The 20,793-nt window shown below is 42.9% G+C and overlaps 1 protein-coding gene across 3 annotated transcripts in view; it reads right to left on the bottom strand.

Annotated features, from left to right (window-relative positions):
- FBXL5 (F-box and leucine rich repeat protein 5) overlaps positions 1–17,984 on the bottom strand; it is a 54,526-nt gene extending 36,542 nt beyond the window's left edge. Inside the window, exon 1 of one of the 3 annotated variants that reach the window (XM_043448299.1) lies at positions 17,861–17,984. Coding sequence is in view for 2 of the 3 variants with exons in the window: in XM_043448298.1 (XP_043304233.1) it covers positions 7,175–7,258 (84 nt within the window). In the remaining variant the exon portion in view is untranslated. Of the gene's footprint in view, positions 1–7,174; positions 7,360–17,860 lie in introns of those variants that run through there. The other 2 variants (XM_043448298.1, XM_043448297.1) reach the window with 2 other exon arrangements.
- Positions 17,985–20,793: the final 2,809 nt, after the last annotated feature.

Genomic DNA, 20,793 nt, shown 5'->3' on the forward strand with positions numbered 1-20,793 from the left:
AAACACCATACTTCCTAGACTTGTTCTGCCAAGTCTGATCTAGTATTCTGAAAATAGAGAAGAATCCATGGTGTCTTAATTGCCTGTTTTGGGCAAGAAGACCAGGCTCATGACGCAGCATCAGAAAGATGACAAGACTCCTAAAGTAAGACTATTCCACTATATAATTTAACCAAGGATTTTCTGTGAAAGGCAGAGGAATGAGGCATAAGGGTCATTTACAAAAAAACAGATGTTAGCGTCAGATTCTCTAGGGGTGGTTCCCTTCTACTTGTCTATTAAGCTCAGTAACTCTGGGCAAGCTATTTTTCGCCAATGTCTTAGTTTCTTCTCGGTGTTAAATGGGAATAATAAAACTACCTGTACTTCACATAGCTGCTGTGAGATTAAATTGGTGCTTAATAATTAGCTATCATTACTTTGAAAATTATTCATTTTTATAAAAATTCATGTGCATTTTTTTAACTTTATTCAAATATTTAATGAGTAGCTATTATAAGCCAGTCACTGTTTCTGGTAGTCGGGATAGCTCAGTGAACAAAACAGACATCTCTGCCTTTATGAAGTTTACATTCTAGTGATGGGAAATAAAATAACAAACTAACCACAATAAATAAATTACTTATAACAGGTGCTGGCAACTTTTTCTGTAAAGGGCCAGATATTTTAAGTTTTGTGGGGCATACCATCTGAGCAACTATTCAATTCAGTTTTTGTAGCGCATAAGTAGTCACATGAATCCGTGGCCATATTCCAATGAAGTTTTATTGATATTTATGGGCACTAAAATTTAAATTTCACATAATTTTTGCATGTCATAAAATATTATTCTTATTTTTTCCAACGACTTAAAAATGTAAAAACCATTCTTAGCTCCTTAGCCACACAAAAATAACTGGGGATAGAGTTGGTTAATCCAAGGTTGTAAATTTTCTCCTAAGAAATGTCACACAAAATTACAAGAAAATTCACTAGTGGCTAACCTCAGCAAATACTATCATGTGTCATTATATTAAAAGAAATTAAAAATGAGTGAGTAGAGATATTGATAAGAGGTATAACAAATGAAAGCATTAATGATAACTAAAATTTTTTAAAAAAACAAAAGGATAACAGAAAACTAAATAATGATCTCATGTGAGTTATGGAAAATAACATCTTAAAAAAAGACATGCAGGAAGCTTCGCATATATCCTCACTGAACTATGAGAAAGTCTTTCATATTTAGTAACAAGCTCAGGTAAAGACCATGTCATGCTACAGACTGAGAAGCCAAATTCGAGGAAAGGACTCTACGTGGTACAGAGTCAGTCCCGCAGAGTGGTTAAAGATGCTGACTGCAGCTAGGCTGCTCAGGTGTGAACCCGTCTCTGCCAGCTTTGTACCGCACTCGATTTCTTCCTCAGTAAAATAGGCCTGATGACATTAACTACCTAATAAGGCTCTTGTGACAATTTAGTAAGTTAATATATTTAAAGAACAAGGAATATAACATACATAATCCTACCTAGGTTTTTCTCTTATTCCTTATTCCTATGAAAAAATGAAAGTGAAAGTGTTAGTCACTCAGCTGTGTCCAACTCTTGTGACTCCATGGACCGTAGCCCACCAGGATCCTCTGCCCATGAGTTCTCCAGGCAAAGAATACTGTAGTGGGTTGCCATTTCTTTCTCCAGGGGGATCTTCCCAACCCAGGAACTGAACCCGGGTCTCCTGCATTGCAGAGAGATTCTTTACCAACTGAGCTATTTAGCCCAAATAAAGTTAGAAGTCCTTATCCTACCGAGCAGTTTTTCTCCACTTGAAAAGAGCAACTGTCTTTAACCAGATATCTAAAGTCAGTGCAGTGAAAAGAATAACCTGAGCATATACAAATTACCTTTTTAAAAATTTATTTATATGAATCATTTTTTAAAATTGCTTGCCTCTGCAAAGTTATTCAGTCATAGAGACTTGATTGAAACAAAACAATAAACATAGACACTAACAACATCTGGGACATACTGAGGCCTACAACGTGGTAGGTACTATACTAAATAATTTCATGTATTACTTAATTCTTAAGAACAATCCTAGTAAATTGATGTTACATTTACCATTTTATAGGTTAAAAACCTGAAGCTCAGAGAAAATAACTTATCCCAAACCATACAACTCGCAGACACAAAACAGAGACCAAGTCTCTGGGTTTGTGAGACCTGCTTACTTCCCACAAGATACCATTTTAGTCTCCATCATACAGCCATCTTTTCAGATCCAATGGAGTAAACTGTCAGAATGCTTGGTCTAAAGGACTCCTTCTCACTAAGGGGTTGATTTTGCCCCCAAGGAACTGATGGACAAGGTCTCTACTGCATCTTAGTGGGTATGGCAGGAAAGGACTAAACATCCTACCATGCACAGGACAGCCTCCACAACAAAGCATCATCTGGCCAAAACGTGACAGTGCTGCAGCTGAGAAGAACGGCTCCAAGTAAGTGTTTTTTCACCATGTTTAACCAGAGGGCAGGAGGAGAAGGGGACCACAGAGGATGAGATGGTTGGATGGCATCATCGACTCGATGGACATGGGTTTGGGTGGACTCCGGGAGTTGGTGATGGACAAGGAGGCCTGGCATGCTGCAGTTCATGGGGTCACAAAGAGTCGGACATGACTGAGCGACTGAACTGAACTTAGTACGAAATACAGTCCAATCTAGATACATACACTTCTACCAAATTTCAGGAATCAATACTTCCCTCCCTAACCTGTGATATACTCTCATCATTTACTTTTCTCTTTCATGTTTTTAATGCTATTTCTCATCCACAAAACTGATTCCAGGACCTACAAATGGGTCACAGAACTCACTCTGAAAAACACTGTAGGATTATAAAAGTTCCAAAGTGACCTGTAAGCTTGTATCCTCTGATGCATGGCAAACTTAACACAGGACCAGGATACACAAAATGAAAAAATAACAACATTCAGGCACATAGTATCTCCTATATTTTCAAAGAATTTATAACTGACTTTCTGTCTCAGACACTCTACAATGTAAAATCATACTTACAGACTGGCTTTAAACTGATTTGAAGTTGTGTGTCACTTAAAAAAAACTATGTATTAAGTTCAAAAACAGATACGAAAAACAGAATAACAAAAACTCAAATAACATTACCCCAAATAAGTTTTTACTTTTTCGTTCCTCAGCCAGATAATCCTTTCATTTGATCAAGACAGATTTACACTGAATGAAGAAACCTTAGTAATTATCTGCTCAAAATGACAGAAAAACCTATGATCCACTGATGAAATGTTCTGCATAAAATCATGTAATTAGTAATAAGGAGCAGAACGAGTAGGGTTAACGCAAAAAAAACCATTGGCTTCAGAAAGGAAAAAAAAAGTCCTAAAGACGAAAATTCAGCCTCCCCTAATTACTAGCTGAGTGAGTTAGTTTGGTAAGTTATTAATACTTAACCACTAAGTCTGTTTCCTCATCCTTAAATAAGGTCAATACTTGTCTCACAGGGCTCTTGTGAGGATTAAAAGTAAGGAAGTACATAATAAGAATGTGTTGAATTCCCTTTTATTTCCCCTCCTTAGCTCTCAATTCAATATTCTCTCCAATAAATCAATCTTCCCAATGTCAGTCAATAACAGTTTTTACAGGTATGCAGAGAAATAGAAAGACAAGGAAAACTAAATATATTCTTCATAAAGCTATACTCATTCAATTTTTAAAAAAAATAATCTATTCAAATTATTCTGAGCTTGTTTTCTCCCTAAGGTTTTGGTCTTAAGATGTCCTATCTTTATAAAATGATAAAATAGATGGCATAAGATTCTTATCTGAAAAACCTGGGCACTCCTTAGAGCCTCTGCCAACTGAACTTTTTATAGCTGGTCAACGTATAAGTCTGGAAATCTCTGTACCATGCACATCCTTACAACCATCACCTACTTTGCTCTCAGAAATCAATTCAAACAGGCTGTTAGCCCACTTCTGACCCTTTAATGTAAAGCTGACCAAATATTGCCCCCTTTGCTCCCACCATAGGTCATCTGGATTTCCACAAAGCACAAACCTTAGACTACCATCTGAAGAAAAGGAACAACTTCTCAAACGGCCAATACAAGCTACTACAGGACTAACTGACAGTAAAAACTCCACGCTCACTGGCAGAATTAATGCTGTTAAGTTTTGAGGATTAAGGAAAAACTGAGGCATTAGAATAAACTGGAAAAAGGATGTGACCCAATATAAATATTGCCTAAAATCATCCCAATTTGGAAGGTGAGTGAATTAGCAAGATTTCATAATAGATTGTCACAAAAAAATTTTTCAGAAACCATTCTGGTTTCATACAAAGAAAATTAAACTAGGACTCAGTATCCTGACTTGGCTTCCATTTGGATCCATCACTGACTACTTATGCAAACTTGGTCTAACTAATCTAAGCCTACACATCCCCAGCTATAGAACAAAAATATTTCTGCTTTTACCTAACTAAAAAGACTGCTATCTGGATAACAAGAGTGAAAAACTTTTCCATAAAGCCTTCTATAAATGTAAAAGAAAACTCATGAGCAAAGTATTAAATTAGGTACTATGCAGCACTATTTAAAATGGCTCATAACTTCAGAATAAATTATTCTAAGTCATCTAGCTTAAACATGTAAATAATGGGTGTTACTAATAAACAAACGAATGCTTCTAAAATACACCACACTTGAAAAGTCAATATTCAAAATAAAACTGACTTCTTTATAATTACTGAGCATTCAGAGACAACATAAAGAATACCATGAATTAACATATCTTGAATTAAGTACAAAAACTAGTTCTCATTTTGTGAGGTTTTACTATATGCTGTTTGGGTTGGATACCCCCTGGTCTATCCAACCAAAACATGGTAAAGGCAAAAGTTGAGGTGATAAATGAATAAAAACATATAGTCCTTTGAGACAATTCAGCCATCATAAAATACTTTTTTCCCCTCTAGCTCCCAAGGGCATACTAGGAGAAATTTCAATTAACTATTTGCATCAAAAAGAAATCCAGATGTAGAATTCCTATGCATTTTTCCCCCTAAATCACCTTGTTCTCTGATCCATAGCTCATAAAAATTGGAATTTTTAATCTTCCTGATGAATATATACAACAATCTAAATCAATTCAAAATTAGTGATAATTTTAATTTCTGCTATATCAAATTGAAACTGCTTTCAAGAAGGGACATCAAACTACCGAGAATCTTATTTGACTAAAATAGTGCTTTTAAAAAGGGCACTGTATTTTCAAAATTTGTTCTAACGTTCTCAAATCACCAGGTAATGACACACAATATTAGTGACTGACTGCTTCAAATTTTTTACACAGGGCTGGTCAGTCTAGCACGTAACTAAATAAAGTTGTGATCCTTAACTATTTAGGGAGGGTCACCATCATTTAGAAATCTGATGAAAGCCATTGAGCCCTCAGAAAAATGCACCAAAATTTTCAAAACGATTCCAGGTGGTCCTGGACTACCTCTCCCCAATCTATAATAGAAGACTTCAAATTCTATTACTTCCTCATTAACTTTACCTTTTCAATTTTGAGAAAGTTAAACATCCTCCCCAATTTTTTTCTTTCCTGCAACTGAAGGATACTGTCAGAATAACTAAGTTCAAAGGTCAGAGCAGGTAAACAGGTAAAAACACTACAGTAGGCTAACTCAAAAATCCGAAGTTATAGACTTAACTGACTACTTACCCACTTATTATGTTTCTCCTGGATAAGTGACTCTTACCCTTGGCTGCACGCTGGACTTTAAATAATACCTGATGCCAGGTCCCACCCTCAGAGATGCTGATTGTAGCGGTTAGGGCATCGGGACTTCTAACAGCCTTCAGGGTGATTCTAACGAGCAAAGAAGGTTGAGAACCACTATCCTAGACTACCCTGGTATTTAAACCTATATCTGAATCGTGTATTTTTAATTTTCAAAATGGAGGGAGGGAGGAAAAAGATGGTTGTGGATGCTTTTTTTAAGTGTGGCCTGGCACTGAACACTGAAGGCATCCTCCAACCAACTCACTGGGCTGTAAGAACACCTCTCTTCTCTCAACCGTGCTGTAATTTCTGAAAGTTCATCAAAGTTGACTTCTACGCTGAAGCATTAGAGGTCTTTAAGTGCTTTTTTGTTTGATTCACTGCTACACAAAGCATGATTGCCAGGTCGTCTCAGAATACCCGTAGGTGGACTCTCCCCAACACAAATGTTTGACAAAAATGCGGACTCCTAACACCGTTTGAAAATTATAGGCAAAAAGCCCTGGGATAGCTCCACAAATATGATTTTTGAGCTTTAGGCTGCACCTATTGAGAGTACAAAACGGCTCTCGCAGTTCCACCAACTTGTTCCCAGACCCTTTTATTTGAGCCCACGTAAAGAATTCCAGCAGAGAATAGCTGTCTCATAACAAAACCGACCTCCAGTAAACGCTCTGGACAATCAAAGTTGCAAGGGGGAAAAAAAAAATGACCGCAAATAAAAGAGTGAATGTTCTCTGCTTCGTAAGCCAAGAAACCTTTCTCCCAAATCAAGCCCCTGCAAAGCTGAGAGGGGGAAAAAAAAAAATGGGCAGACCGAGTTGGGAAGAAGATGCCTGCGGGGCCAGGACGCAGGTCAGGGGTTCAGAAGAAGGATGGATGGGTGATAGTTAAGGAGGCACGGGGAGACCCCCCTCAAAGCCGGTCGGGGCAGGGCGGAGGGGACAAGGCTGAAAGGGGAGGGGGGGTGCAGCTGCGAGGACGGCCTGCGCCGGGCGGAGGAGGCCCGCAGGTGGCCGGCCTGGGTCCCCAGGAGTCGGCAGGGGGCGAACGGGCCCCGCTCCCCCGGGGGACCCGGCGGGAGGCCCGACGCGGCCGCGGGAGCGCGCCCCCGAGGGCGGCGGGTGGCCAGGCCCTCGGCCCGGAGGGGGCCGCGCCGCGAGCTCCCGGGATCACGTCCGAGGCTGCCAGCCCGGCGGGGCGCGGGCTCCCGGGGAAAGCGCCGTGCTGACAGCTGCGCAGGCGGCGGTTAGCGCGGCGCGCGGCCCCTGGACGCTCAGGGCGCCGCGCAGGCCCGGCCCGCCCGGAGACCCGGCCCGCGTCTCCCCTCCGCCCGCGCGCTGCCCGGAGCCCGAGGCCCCGCAGAGCTGTACCTTGTCGCAGTAGAGCCCCACCAGCTGCTTCATCCGCCAGTGCGGGGCGGTGAAGACGTCCACTTCTTCGGGGAAAGGCGCCATCGCCACCACCTCAGCCGCCGCCGCCTCAGCAGCCGCGGCCGCCGCCTCTCCATAGACACCCTCGCCGCGGGGCAGAGGCGGCGCGCCCCCCTGCGCATGCGCCCGCCCCGTCGGCGCGCGCGCCCGAGCTGCCCGGCCGGCGGAGGCGCGGGGGCGCGCGCGGGCTGCCGCCGCCATGCGGTCCCTGCTGCACCACGTGACCCGACGCGCGGCGGAGGCTCGCGCTTCCACCTCCGGGCTCCACTTTCGTTCCTCGTCTGCCCGAGAAAGAAACCGTGTCTTTCCCCCTGTTTGTTTCCCTGTTAACATTTCGCAACAGAAAAGACACGATCTGAGGGGAGAGAGTGTCGTCTCAGAGGCGTTGTCGGCGCTCCTCTTGGCCGCTGCGCCCACCAGGCCTTGAGGCCGAGGCGCCGAGTACAAAGGGCCGCGGTCGGTCGGCCCGGCCGCCCAGTTCGCCTGAGCGCCTGCGCTGGGCGCGCCCCGGCCCCCACGAACCGCTCTTCGCCTCCCGCCTTTCCCGGTGCCTGCTCGGCCCCCCGGCCGGAGCGCTGACCTCCCTGCCCGCCGGTCAGGGGTCCCCAGTGATGAGGGGAACCGGGCCTGGGGGGTTCCAGGAACTTGCGCCTCTCAGGGAAAACCGAGAGCAGGCCGAGGCCAGACAATGGCGGCCCCTGGGCTTGAGGGCGGGCGGGCGGGGAACCCCGGGGCTGGGGGCTGGGCGGGGACCACGCTTCGCCTCAGGGACAGGCAGGAGCGGAAGGCCGAGCAGAATCGTGGAGGAAGACTCCTGGGAGGGAAAATGTCTCCTGGGAATCAAAGGCGGGAAGACGCTTGAAGCTCAGAGATACCCGGTCAGGGTTGTCAGTAAGGGCCCTGGGTGCTGGGGAGTCGCGAGGGTAAATAATCCCAGAAAGTCGGTTGCGGGGAAAGAACCGCAGGACACATCCCTCCATTTTAAGCTGAGACTCAGAGAGAAAGGAGACTGCAACCAGGTCACTGGCAAGAAAAAGGTCAGTCTTTTCCGGACAGGTCGACTCATCCTGGCCTCAGTCCTCCAGGAGACCTAGGAAGACCCAGGTATGGGTCCAGATCAGACCTGGACTGTGTGAAATGAAAATACGGCCTGCCATGTCAATAAATAAGAAATGTTTTATGGCCATCAGCGATTTCTGGCATCCCAACGTGAATGAGGGCGCTCAAAATGGAATAGGGTGGTGGATGCAAGAAGCAGCTGCCACTCCTTAAGATGATCCAGGAAATAGGATTGGCCCCAGATAGCTGAGGGGTGAATTCAGTGAGCCCAAAGGCTGGCATCTTCCATACATAGCATGCTAAATTCCCTAACTTGTAGTTGAGTTTTCTTACCTCACAATAATCGTTCATGTTCAGACTGCCTGCTCCCTTTTTGCAAACTTGTATATAGGCTGACTCCCCCCCTCCTGCCTCCTTGGAGCGGTTTTGTCTGAGCTACTGAGATGCTGTCTCCTGGGCTTGGGTCCTAACTGCTCCCATCAAATAAAATAACTCTCTACTTTCAGGTTGTGACTGTATTTTTTAGTCGACAGCTGGTTGGTTGGAGGGTTCATGAACATACAGAGAAATGGGAGTGAAAACAGGAAAGGTTGAAAACCTGGGGTTATGGGGTGTGGGGGTGTGGGGGTGTGTGTGTTCAGTCACCTCCAACTCTTTGTGACCCCCATGGACTGTAGCCCATCGGGCTTCTTTGTCCATGGGATTTCTCAGGCGCAATTATTGGAATGGGTTGGCAGCATTTCCTCCTGCAAGGGATCTTTCTGACCCAGGGATCGAACCCATGTCTCCTGCATCTCCTGAATTGGCAGGTAGATTCTTTACCATTGAGCCATCTGGGAAGCCCTGTTATGTAATTTGCTTAATGACTATAAAATCCAGGAGAGCAAGAACCAGGTGTGTTCTGTTCAACCCTTACATCCATACTATCAGAGTTCCAAGACAATATAGGGGTTTGATGAATATTCAATAAATGATGGAGTAGAAGAATATAAGAACTTTGCATAAGAATGCTTTCATTTATTTCTAATCTTACTATGTGCCACTTACCGAAAGGCAGTATGAGCAGTGTTTGAGAGCACAGATTGGCGCTGAAGCTGGATTCCTGGTTTGAGGGATACTGCGTGTGTGACCTTGAGCAAGCTTCCCTGACTTCTCTGTGCCTCAGGTTCCTCATATATGTAATGGGGTTAACACAGCCATGAACTCTATGCTTGTGCCCCCCTCAAATTCAAATGTTGAAACCCTACTCCTCATGTGATGTTATGAGGTGGGCAGTTGGGAGGTAATAGGATTAGATGAAGTCATGAAAGTAAAACCCTAATACTGAGTCCCTAAGGAGCTCACCACCCTTCTGTGCTCATTTGCATGTGAAGACATGAGATGATGGCTTATACATAGTCTGTCTTAGAAATGAGAACAATTCTTGTATAATAGAATATAGAGAAGGTCCTTGATAGCTATTTCACTTTCTCTCATCCTCTCCCCCATCTTCATTCTTTTTAAACTCTACTATTTCACTACAGCTTTGCGTCTATATTTTCTGATATCCCCCGGAAGACATTTTCTTATTTTCCTTCTGTTTCTTTACCCTATTCTGATCTGTCACTCAAGTTGTTTCGAAATGTGGACGCAGACCTCAGGTCAACCAGTTACACAGAGCAATGAGCTCCATGATACTAGGCAAATGGTTTTATCCTCAGCACTTAGAACAATGCCTGTCATACATACACTGAGTACTCAATCTTTGTTGAATAAAGAAAGAAGGAATGAAGGAAATTCATGGCATTCTGTAATTTCCCCATTTTGTGTGTTAGTCACTCAGTTGTGTCCAGCTCTTTGCAACCCCATGGACTGTAGCCCACCAGGTTCCTCTGTCCATGGGATGCTCCAGAAAAGAATACTGGAGTAGATTGACATTTCCTTCTCCAGGAGCTCTTCCCAACCCAGAGATCGGACTCTGGTGTCCTGCATTGCAGGCAGATTCTCACCATATTTTGTTTCACAATACCAATTTGTGTCTGTTGTTCACCAGTATACGCCCAGAACCAGGCACATTGAATAGGTGTTTAACAAACAAACAAAAAAAGGCATTCCACACAGTTTCACTGTAACCTAGACCCTGAAGCAGTGTAGTTAGCTGAACAGTAGTAACAGCCATATTGGACTGATCATTTCAGGGAATTTAAGATGATAAAATGAAAGAAAGTAATAAAAAAAAAAAGAAGTAATAAGTCCCGAGGGTCATTCTTCCTTTCAGAAGAAGCTATTAACTTATGCACCGTGTGCTGAGTAAGGTAATAATTAATCACCAGATATATCCAGAATACATGATTGATTTACATTAAACTTTAGCCCTAGAAAGAAGACATTGATCAGCCTAGAATCATTTTTATGGGTTCCTGCAACTACAGCAGATCAGGAACTGCTATGAAGGTCAAGGTTATTGGCTTAATCATGCCTTTATGATTTCTTCTGACATATGAAAGTGAAGGAATTCTAACAACCATCTCCTCATAACATCACGTGAGGAGATTTCAACATCTGAATTTGATGAGGGCTCAAGCAGTGAGTTTATGGCTGTATTAACTCCCCTTTACACATGAGGAAACAGGCACAGAGAAGTCACAGGTAACAAGGGACTAGATAAGGCATAAAAACAGAGCAGCAAAAATGCACGGTGCAAAGTGCCCAGTGGACTGGGAACGCCTTTCTTTTTCTCATTCTCTCTGAGAACAGCATGCTATGGGGGAAAAAAATGCCAAATCATTCCCCAGTGACCTAAATGTCTGATGACATGAGGCCTCTTTACTGGTATTGTTGCAGTGAAAAGGGAAAAAGAGGAATGAGTTGGTTTTGGTTGTTTTTTTTTTTTTTTTTTCCTCTTTCCTAAGAATAAAGAAGATAGTGAGCAGGCCTGATCACTCCTAGGTTTTACTTTGTTACGTTGACCATCTGATTCGAAGAGCCGACATACTGGAAAAGACCCTGATGCTAGGAAAACACTGAAGGCCAAGGAGAAGAGGGCGGTAGATGATGAGTTGGTTAGATGGCAGTTGGTGATGGACAGGGAAGCCTGGCATGCTGTAAAGAATCGGACAGGACTTAGTGACTGAACAACAATCTGGAATCTGTGACTAAATTTCCTTTTCTGCCCCCTAAGTCTGCAGAAGCTATATTTCACACCTGTTGCCATTTGATTCTATGCTAATTACATCCTGTTTCTGGGGCTCACCTTTACAAACTACCTCTCCTAGTTTTTCTCTTTTTGCATTATAGAAAGGGCCACAGGGTTACCAGGCTGCCAGACTCAATTACTGGGTTACCTGACACCAGCCTGTGACTGTTATTGAAACAATGCAAGAGGAAGAAGAATACAAGATCCTGACACCTTTGTTCCTCCCCCCCTAATCTTATATAAGCCTCTGGACTCCTTGTGGAAGGGCCATGGGCACACACAGTTCTTTAGGCAGGAGCTCACAGGGTGTCCCCCTCACCCCGTCCTGCCCCAACCACTCCACCAGCTGAAGATTAGAAATAGAAAGCCACCTTTATATTTCCTCCAAACTCTGTCTCCAGTTTTTTTTTAATTCATATTTGGTGGGCAGAGAAAGCCAAGTTTGGCAGCAACACTGTTTTCCAGCCCTGGTTTTGAGGGCCCTGGAGAGGATTACGAGTCAGGGAAAGTCCATACAAAGGCATTTATATTTAACTGTGTTTAACTGAGTTTAACTGAGTTTATGACACAGCACTTTTCCCGCCAAGCAGCGCGTTAGTTGTGAAAGTAAGCAATGAAAGGCCTTTGCTAACCCCAACGGAGAAGGAAATGGCAACCTACTCCAGTATTCTTGCCTAGAGAATCCTGTGGACAGAGGAGCCTGGTGAGCTGCTGTCCATGGGGTAGCACAGAGTCGAACACGACTAAAGCGACTTAGTGTGCGTGAATGCATTGGAGAAGGAAATGGCAAAAAAAAAAAAAAAGAAGGAAATGGCAACCCACTCCAGTATTCTTGCCTGGAGAATCCCAGGGACGGGGGAGCCTGGTGGGCTGCGGTCTATGGGGTCGCACAGAGTCGGACACGACTGAAGAGACTTAGCAGCAGCAGCAGCAACCCCCAACAGTTGGAATCCCAGACCTAACTCAGTACCAGAGCTGATCCTTACTGTCAGTCAAAATAAGCAACTAAGCACGCACGTGCACACACACATACACACACACACAGGCACACACATGGCAGGCTAGGTTGATTGATTTAGGAGTAAAGCTCTTAGCAGGGATGATGGCATTTTTAAAAGAAAAGATAGACACTGAGTTGAAATGTGAGGCCCAATGCTATGTTTTTTCTTTTTTCTTTTTATTTTCCTTTCAAATGCTGTATTTGCACATGAAGCCCAGAATATGAAATATACATAGGTCTGCACTTTGCTGCATGCTTTTACTTTCTGTCTTTTAACTTAAATAGCAAGTGCTATTGTTATTTTCCCATTGGTTTTCACTAAACAGAGATGAGTGGTTGTGTGTATTCTTTTGCTGGGGTGGTCAAAAGTAAATATCACAGACTTAACACCAGAAACTTTCTCACAGTTCTGCAAGTCCAACATGGAGGTGTCAGCAGCTTTAATCTGAGGCCTCTCTCCTTGGCTTGCAAATGGCCACTTTCTCGCGGTGTCCTCATGTGGCTTTTGCTCTGTGCCTGTGTGTGTCTGGCGTCTGTGTCCTAATCTCCTTCTCAAATAAGGACACCAGTAAGATTGCACCAAGGTCCACCCTAACCACCGCATTTTAACTTAATCACCCCTTTAAAGCCCCTATCTCAGAATACAGTCACCAAGATACTGAGGGTTAGGACTTCAATATATGAATTTGAAGGGAGCACAATTCAGCCTCTAACTCTACAGAAAGAAAAGCTTGTCATAAAAGGTACAGTAAAGGCTTTTTCACAATAAGAAAAATAATGGGAAACAACTGGATGTCTCTCAATAGAATACTGGATAGTTGATAAATTATGGTACATTGATTCAATAGATAAATAAATATGCACCTGCTAAAAAGTACAAGATAGATCTATATTTGCTGCTATGGAATGAAACCAAGGTGTTCCAAGTTAAGAGGGAAAAAACAACGGAGAGAACATTTTGTTAAGTATGTTCTCCTTTGTTTTTTTTTAAATATAGTATGTGTTTCTAGAATAAAACAGGAAAAAGTTGTAAGCAGGGCTCCTAGGATGAGAAACAGTTAAATGTTTTTTAAATATATCCATACCCTTTGGTACAGTTTTAATATTTTGCTATGTTCACCTATTTTCCTTATAGTTATAAAAATCTGTCAATAATAATGCATTTTAAGAGAATTTTAAATCAATAAAAATACTAACATGTTTGGTTGTATATAATCAGTAGCAACAGTTCTAGTTTCAGGTAGAGCCATTTCATGTTGTGTCAGTTGCCAAGTTGTGTCCAGCTCTTTGCACCCCCATGGACTGTGTCATGCCAGACTCCTCTCTCCTCTATCTCCCAGAGTATTCTCAGATTCTTGTCCATTGAGTTGGTGATGCTATCTAACTGTCTCATCCTCTATCTCCCTCTTCTCCTGCCCTCATCCTTTCCCAGCATCAAGGTCTTTTCCAATGAATCGGTTCTTCATGTCAGGTCGCCAAAGTATTAGAGTTTCAACCTCAGCATCAGTGCTTCTAGTGAATATTCAGGGTTGATATCCTTTAGAGTCGACGGGTTTGATCTCCTTACTGTCCAAGGGACTCTCAAGAGCCTTCTTTAGCACCACAGTTTGAAGGCATTAATTCTTTGGCACTCAGCCTCCTTTATGGTCCAACTCTCACATTCATACATGACTATTGGAAAAATCATAGGTCTGACTATATGGACCTTTGCCGGCAAAGTGATATCTCTGTTTTTTAATATGTGGTCTAGGTTTGTCATAGCTTTCCTTCCAAGGAGCAAGTGACTTTTAATTTCATGGCTGCATCACCAAAGTGATTTTGGAGCCCAAGAAAATAAAACCCATCACTGCTTCGACTTTTTCGCCTTCTATTTATGCTTACCCCAAAACTATATTCTAATCTGCCCTGCCTCTGACTACTCTGATTACACTGCCCTTGGGTCCACATCTATTTTTCCAATAGGAATGGAAGCCTCCTTGAGGGAAGGGACGGGTTTTTTATGACCTTGTAGAAATAGGTATGATAAAAGGTTAACTGAAAGCAACATGATCAAAATTGCACATGATCCACACCAAGCTTTTAAAAATGCATAGAAACGATTGCAAATAAGTGGCACAGAGTCTTATTAAGTCTCCTCTGAGAGACACAGTTACAGATGATTCCCTCCCTCCTCTATATGTTTCTGTTCTTTCCAGTGTTTTGAATGAGAATGTTTACTTTTGATGTCAGAATACAGAAATGACTATATTACAAACAATCTTACAGCAACTATATTTTAAAATACTTTTGAAAGGGGATTGGAGAAGGAAATGGCAACCCACTCCAGTATTCTTGCCTGAAAAATCCCATGGATGGAGAAACCTGGTAGGCTAAGTCCATGGGGTTGCAAAGAGTCGGACACAACTGAGCGACTTCACTACACTTCGAAAGGTGATAAAAGGAAATGCTGTGTATCAAAATGTTGGCACTGGCTTTTGGTGGTGGGACTATGACTGATTGGAGGAGAGGAGAGCTACTTTTTTTTCCTCGAAATTTTAGCAACCAATTTGTTTCCAAATTTTGTATTTGAAAAACAAAATTAAGGTTTGGTATTTTTTAAGATTTCAGTTTAATTAATATGGATCATCTTTAGATCCACCATTGTAGAGCTATATATCCGTTTCTTGGAAGTCCTGCTCTACCACCCAGACATATAGATGCTTCCTGTACCTCTGCTGGAGGCCTGTGAGTGCATCTCATGCCACACGGTCCCATCTTCTGGAGTGGGTCTCTCCCAGTCTGTCACTAGGAAACCATTCCAGTGAGTTCTAGCTGAGTTCTCATCCTTAGACCACCAAGCCATTGTGGCACTTCCTACAGGACATAGACTCAGGACCCTCTTCACCAAGGCTAGGCTGCCCTGGACTTCCCTGGTGGTACACTGGTTAGGAATCTACCAGCCAATACAGGGGACAAGGGTTTGATCCCTGGTAGGGGAAGATCCCACATACCATGGCATAACCAAGCCCTCGAGCCCCAACCACTGAAGCCCATGCTCTGCAAGAAGAGCAGCCACCACAGTGAGAAGCCCCCGCACCGCAACTGGAGTATAGCCCCCACTCGCCGCAACCAGAGAAAGCCCCTGCCCCTCAACCAAGACCCAGCGCAGCCACAAATTAATACAAAAGCAAGTAATAAAGTGCAGCTAGTTGCTAGGAAGGTGGGGGTTAGCCCCCACATTAGGCATTTTCCTGTCTAGTGGCCCTCTGTCCTCACAGTGAGTCTGTATCCATTTCTAGAACTTGAAGTTTGCATTTCTGGAGTACATTCTTGACTCAAAGGAGGAGGCAATGGATCGAAATGCTGGTGCTACTTTCTCTAGCCTTTTTTTCAAGTTGTGGAGCTCTCTCCCCTAGAGGAGGTTTACTCATGCCTCACAAGTGAGAAAAAGAAATGCTGGGACATATACAAAGGCACAGGAGAACAGAAGAGCTGAGGAGAAGAGGCATAAAAGATAGGACAGACATTAAAAGATGAGGAAGCGCAGAGTGGGGGAAGGATTAAAGAAAGGTAAAAGATACAGGTGGACGTAAACAGAAGAAAACAATAATCAAGATGCATTGATGGGAATTTGCTGTCTGGCTCAGAAAACTCAAACGGGGGCTCTGTATCAACCTAGAGGGGTGGGATGGGGAGGGAGATGGGAGGGAGGTTCAAAAGGGAGCGGATATATGTGTACCTATGGCTGATTCGTGTTGAGGTTTGACAGAAAACAACAAAATTCTGTAAAGCAATTATCCTTCAATTAAAAAAAAAACCAAAAAACAAAAGATGCACTGTGGTCAGGACTTCCCTGGTGGTCCACTGGCTAAGACTCTGTGCTCCCAATGCAGGGGGCCCAGGTTCGATCCCTAGTCGGGGAACTGGATCCCAAACGCCACAACTCTGAGTTCCTGCACTGCAACTAAATCCTGAGTGCCGGAACTAAGAACTGGTAGAGACAAATAAATAAATAAAATTTTTTAAAATGCATTGAGGTCTTAACATGTCCCAGGTACTTAAGTGCTTCACATGAGAATTGTCATGTGTAATCCTCACGACTACTACATGTGGAAGGTTCTACCATTTTTCCTACTTGATGGGAAAAGGAAAAGACCGTTTAGAGTTATTATTTGTCCAAGGTCATAGAGGTAGTGAGTGGGAAATCAGGAATTTAATCTCTGTCTTCCGCACCCTAGAACCTGTACTTAACCTTACACTGAAAAACAGTTTTCTCTCATCAGTTTACATCAACACACTAAACGCCTAACATGTGCTATTAACCTTTGAACAGGAGCCAAAGGTGACAAGGAAGAATATAGGCCACACCACAAACTACATAAGTGTCTAAATACAGAGTAGTTCAGTTCCTTAGATTATCTTTAGAAAAGACACAGTTTAGATAACGCTAAGACTATAGTTTGCTCCAGTAGGGATACTGCTGGGCCCCAAGGGGCCTCTGGGCACAAGGCCTTTCATGTCTTCTATTTCTTCATTGATAGGAAATAGCCTTCATTCAGGCACCATGACCTTCCCTGAGTTCCAAAGAGCAGATTCAAACAGTTGTTAATTGGGGAAGGGAGAGGATGTGAGACCAGGAGAAACCAACAATCAGGAGCAGCCTTGGGGCAAGGTCCTATTTCCCCACCAAGGGATGAAATGTTGTTTTTGTTTAGGTGCTAAGTCACATCCGACTCTTTTGCGACCCCATGGCCTGTAGTCTGACAGGCTCCTCTGTCCATGGGATTTCCCAGGCAAGATTATTGGAGTGGGTTGTCATTTCCTTCTCCAGGGAATCTTCCCAACCCAGGGATGGGACGTATGTCTCCTGCATTGGCAGGAGGGTTCTTTATCACTGAGCCACTAGAGAAGCCTCATGCACAACAATGCATGAGCTATTTGCAAATATTTGAGCTATTTTGCAAATATTATAACCCCTTCCAGGTGGGAGAAGGTAACAATTGACAATGGAATGCTGCCATGAGAATGTAGACCCCAGTTGGACCTGAAGGTTGATGATGTTGACTAACCTCGCTACCAACTCATTAGAAAGATGTGCACAAGCTGATCATGCCCACTTTGAACAATTACTATAAAACTTCTCACTATGTTCCCCAAGTTGGGACACACAGTTTTGAGGGCATTAGCCTACTGTGTCCCCCTTTACCTGGCAAAGTAATAAAGCCACTTTTCCACTTCACTCAGAACTCTGTCCCCAAGATTCAATTCAGCCCCAGTACACAGAGAAGCTGAGCTTTTGGCATCAGTAGGAATATGGAGATAAGATGTGCACAGTGGTCCATAATGTTTCTTTGCAAAATTTCCAGAGAAATAAGAGCCTTCCATTTCCTAGACATACCTGTGTGTCACTTACCCATTCTTAATATTGCCAAGTCAACACCAACTCCAATCAAAGACTCTATTATGAGCTGACTTGCAGGATGGTGCAGTGTGTATGGCCCGAGGGAAAGGTGGTGACTAGTATCATGGGCAACTTGCTTCAGCTGTTTTCAACATGTAATGAGGGAAAGTATAACCAGTTTCTGGAATGGAAAGGAATGATAAGCTTCTTGTAAATTGTCAGGTTTGCATTCATTGTAATGATGACATCTGGCAGGTGATTGCTTAATCTCTGCCTACGCAGGCAGAGGTGAGTGTTTAGAGAAGTATCAGTTTGGTTTCCTTCCTCATAACCTAAAACACAGTACAAAAAATATTACCAGGTGTATAAGACAACTCTCAGAAATTTAAATGCTAAGAGGTATATGAAAGTCCTGAAAGTGTTAGCCACTCAGTCGTGTCCGACTCTTTGTGACCCCCATGGACGGTAGCCTGCCAGGCTCTTCTGTCCATGGAATTCTCCAGGCAAGAAAACTGGAATGGGTAGCCATTCCCTTCTCCAGGGAACTTCTTGACCCAGGGATTGAACCTGGGTCTCCTGTGTTGCAGGCAGAATCTTTACCATCTGATCCACCAGGGAAGCCCATATGGATGGCAAGAGTTATATCAGCAGAAGGAAACAGGCCTGTCATATATACCTCCTTTCCAGTAGTCATGGATGGATGTGAGACTTGGACCATAAAGAAGGCTGAACACTGAAGAACTGATGCTTTCAAACTGTGGGGCTGGAGAAGACTCTTGAGAATCCCTTGGACAGCAAGGAGATCAAACCAGTCAATCCTAAAGGAAATCAACCCTGAATAGCCACTGGAAGGATTGATGCTGAAGCTCTAGTATGCTGGCCACCCGATGTGAAGATCTGACTCATTGGAAGACTCTAATGCTGGGAAAGATTGAAGGCAGGAGGAGGAGTGACAGAGACAGAGGATGAGATGGTTGGATGGCATCATCAACTCAATGGACATGAATTTGAGCAAACTCTGGAGTTAAAAGGACAGGGAAACCTGGCATGTTGCAGTTCATGGGGTCGCAAAGAGTTGAATGCAATTGAGTGACTTAACAAACCATACAAGCCTGATTCTCATTAATTGATTGGGTTTAGAGGGAACAACTTGGTTAATTCATAAAACATTGTCCTGAGATCTAATTCCATCTCTTGTGCCACACTACTGAACCCATAAACTCCAGAGCCTGTGTGCCACAACATAATACAGAGTCCCGTATGCTGAAACAAAAATCTCACAGGATGCAACAAGATTCCATGTGCCGCCACTAAGCGCAGATGCAGCCAAATAGATAAATATTTTTAAAAATAGTTAACTGACCTTTAATCAATCACTATTTTCTTTATAACTAGTTTACCTGTGATTTGTTCCATCCGCTTTTCTAAAACGTCTCTGCTAGGATGATTCTTTGGATGACTACAGACTTTTCCCCGTATGTGCAAGACTGTAATAAAACACTGACATATGCTTGTAACTGAACTGAAAGTATTCTTTAGCAATAGAGAAAGTGTAAAGGTAAAGTGGGTAGTAATGTGGAGCCAGTTTCCTCACCTGTAAAATGCCATGAGAGTCTATACCTCCCAGGATATCCTGAGAATTACATGTTGTGTGGAACAGAGAGCCCAGCATAGAAACACTAAATATTAGCTGTCACTTTTGCCTATAAAATGAAGGGATTGGATAAGATGCTTTCTTTGGTCTCCTGCAGTTCTCAGTTTCTGGGACCCAAAAATAGTATCTTGAAAGATATTTCTTCAGGTTAATTCTACAGATTAATTTAACAGAAGAGAGACACTCAGAGTTAAATTTGGATGTTCAGTGACGTAAAGCACAAAATGTCAGTCAGTGGTTGAAACAAGATAGAGGCATTCTCTTTGTCTCATGGTATTAGCTATCTATTGCTGTATGACACATTACCCAAAACTTAGTGATTTAAAACTTTTGTTTCAAAATAAAATAAAATAAAACCTTTGTTTCACAGTTTCAGGGGATTAAGAGTTCCATAGTGGCTTAGCTAGGTCAATCTAGCTCAGGTTCTCTCATGAGAATACAATTAAACTGACAATCTAGTCACATAAAATAAAACAGTAAGGCATACTGACCGAGTCTGCCAGGAAATAATGAATAAGGAAGAGAAGGTTGTGAAATACTTACCAAATATAAATGCCCAAGTTGAGTCACCTTTAGGATGGGTCGAAATAAAAGGAATGCTATCATTCATGAAGAATCACAGATTTAAACATGTTTAATCTTGCCTGTCTCTAACTGAACATTCCCGGAAAATGAGATTTCCCCCCTTTTTTACACACAGTTTTACTATTTCTATGATCTTGCTCTTCAAATGTAGGGGTAAATCATGTACTGATGACAGCCATCAATCAGGGAAAGACTGACTATATACCAGCCACCACCTTATCTGACAACATTGTGAAGTAGGCTCTACCAACCCAATTTTACACAGGAGGGAACCAAAGCTCAGAGGTGCAAGTAGGATTTGAAGTCGTATCTCTCATTTTCAGGGCACCATGAGACTCTTTCCCCCTGTACTTTATTTCCTGTTAAACGCAAGTCCTACCATGTAGTCTGCTGAGAGCTTAATTAGAAGAAGTGCAGACAGTGGGGAATAATATATGACAGAACAGGAGACAGAGTGCATACTGCCTTGAGATTCTTAAGCTAAGTGTCAGCTTACTGTTAGCTAAATTAATGAGAGAAGATCTGAAATAATAATTAAGAGTTAATGGTATGGTGCTGACAATGCAAGTACAGTAACACTTCAACCAGAGGGCTGTGGTGCCAAGAGTCCCTAACTAGCCCTATTCCTGATGATGTTTCTCAAAATATGGTCCTTTTGGAACTCAATTAATATCACACCCCATTCTTTTGAAGATCTGATTTCTGA

Source organism: Cervus canadensis, chromosome 26, assembly GCF_019320065.1.
Source record: "Cervus canadensis isolate Bull #8, Minnesota chromosome 26, ASM1932006v1, whole genome shotgun sequence".
Classification (NCBI taxonomy): domain Eukaryota; kingdom Metazoa; phylum Chordata; class Mammalia; order Artiodactyla; family Cervidae; genus Cervus; species Cervus canadensis.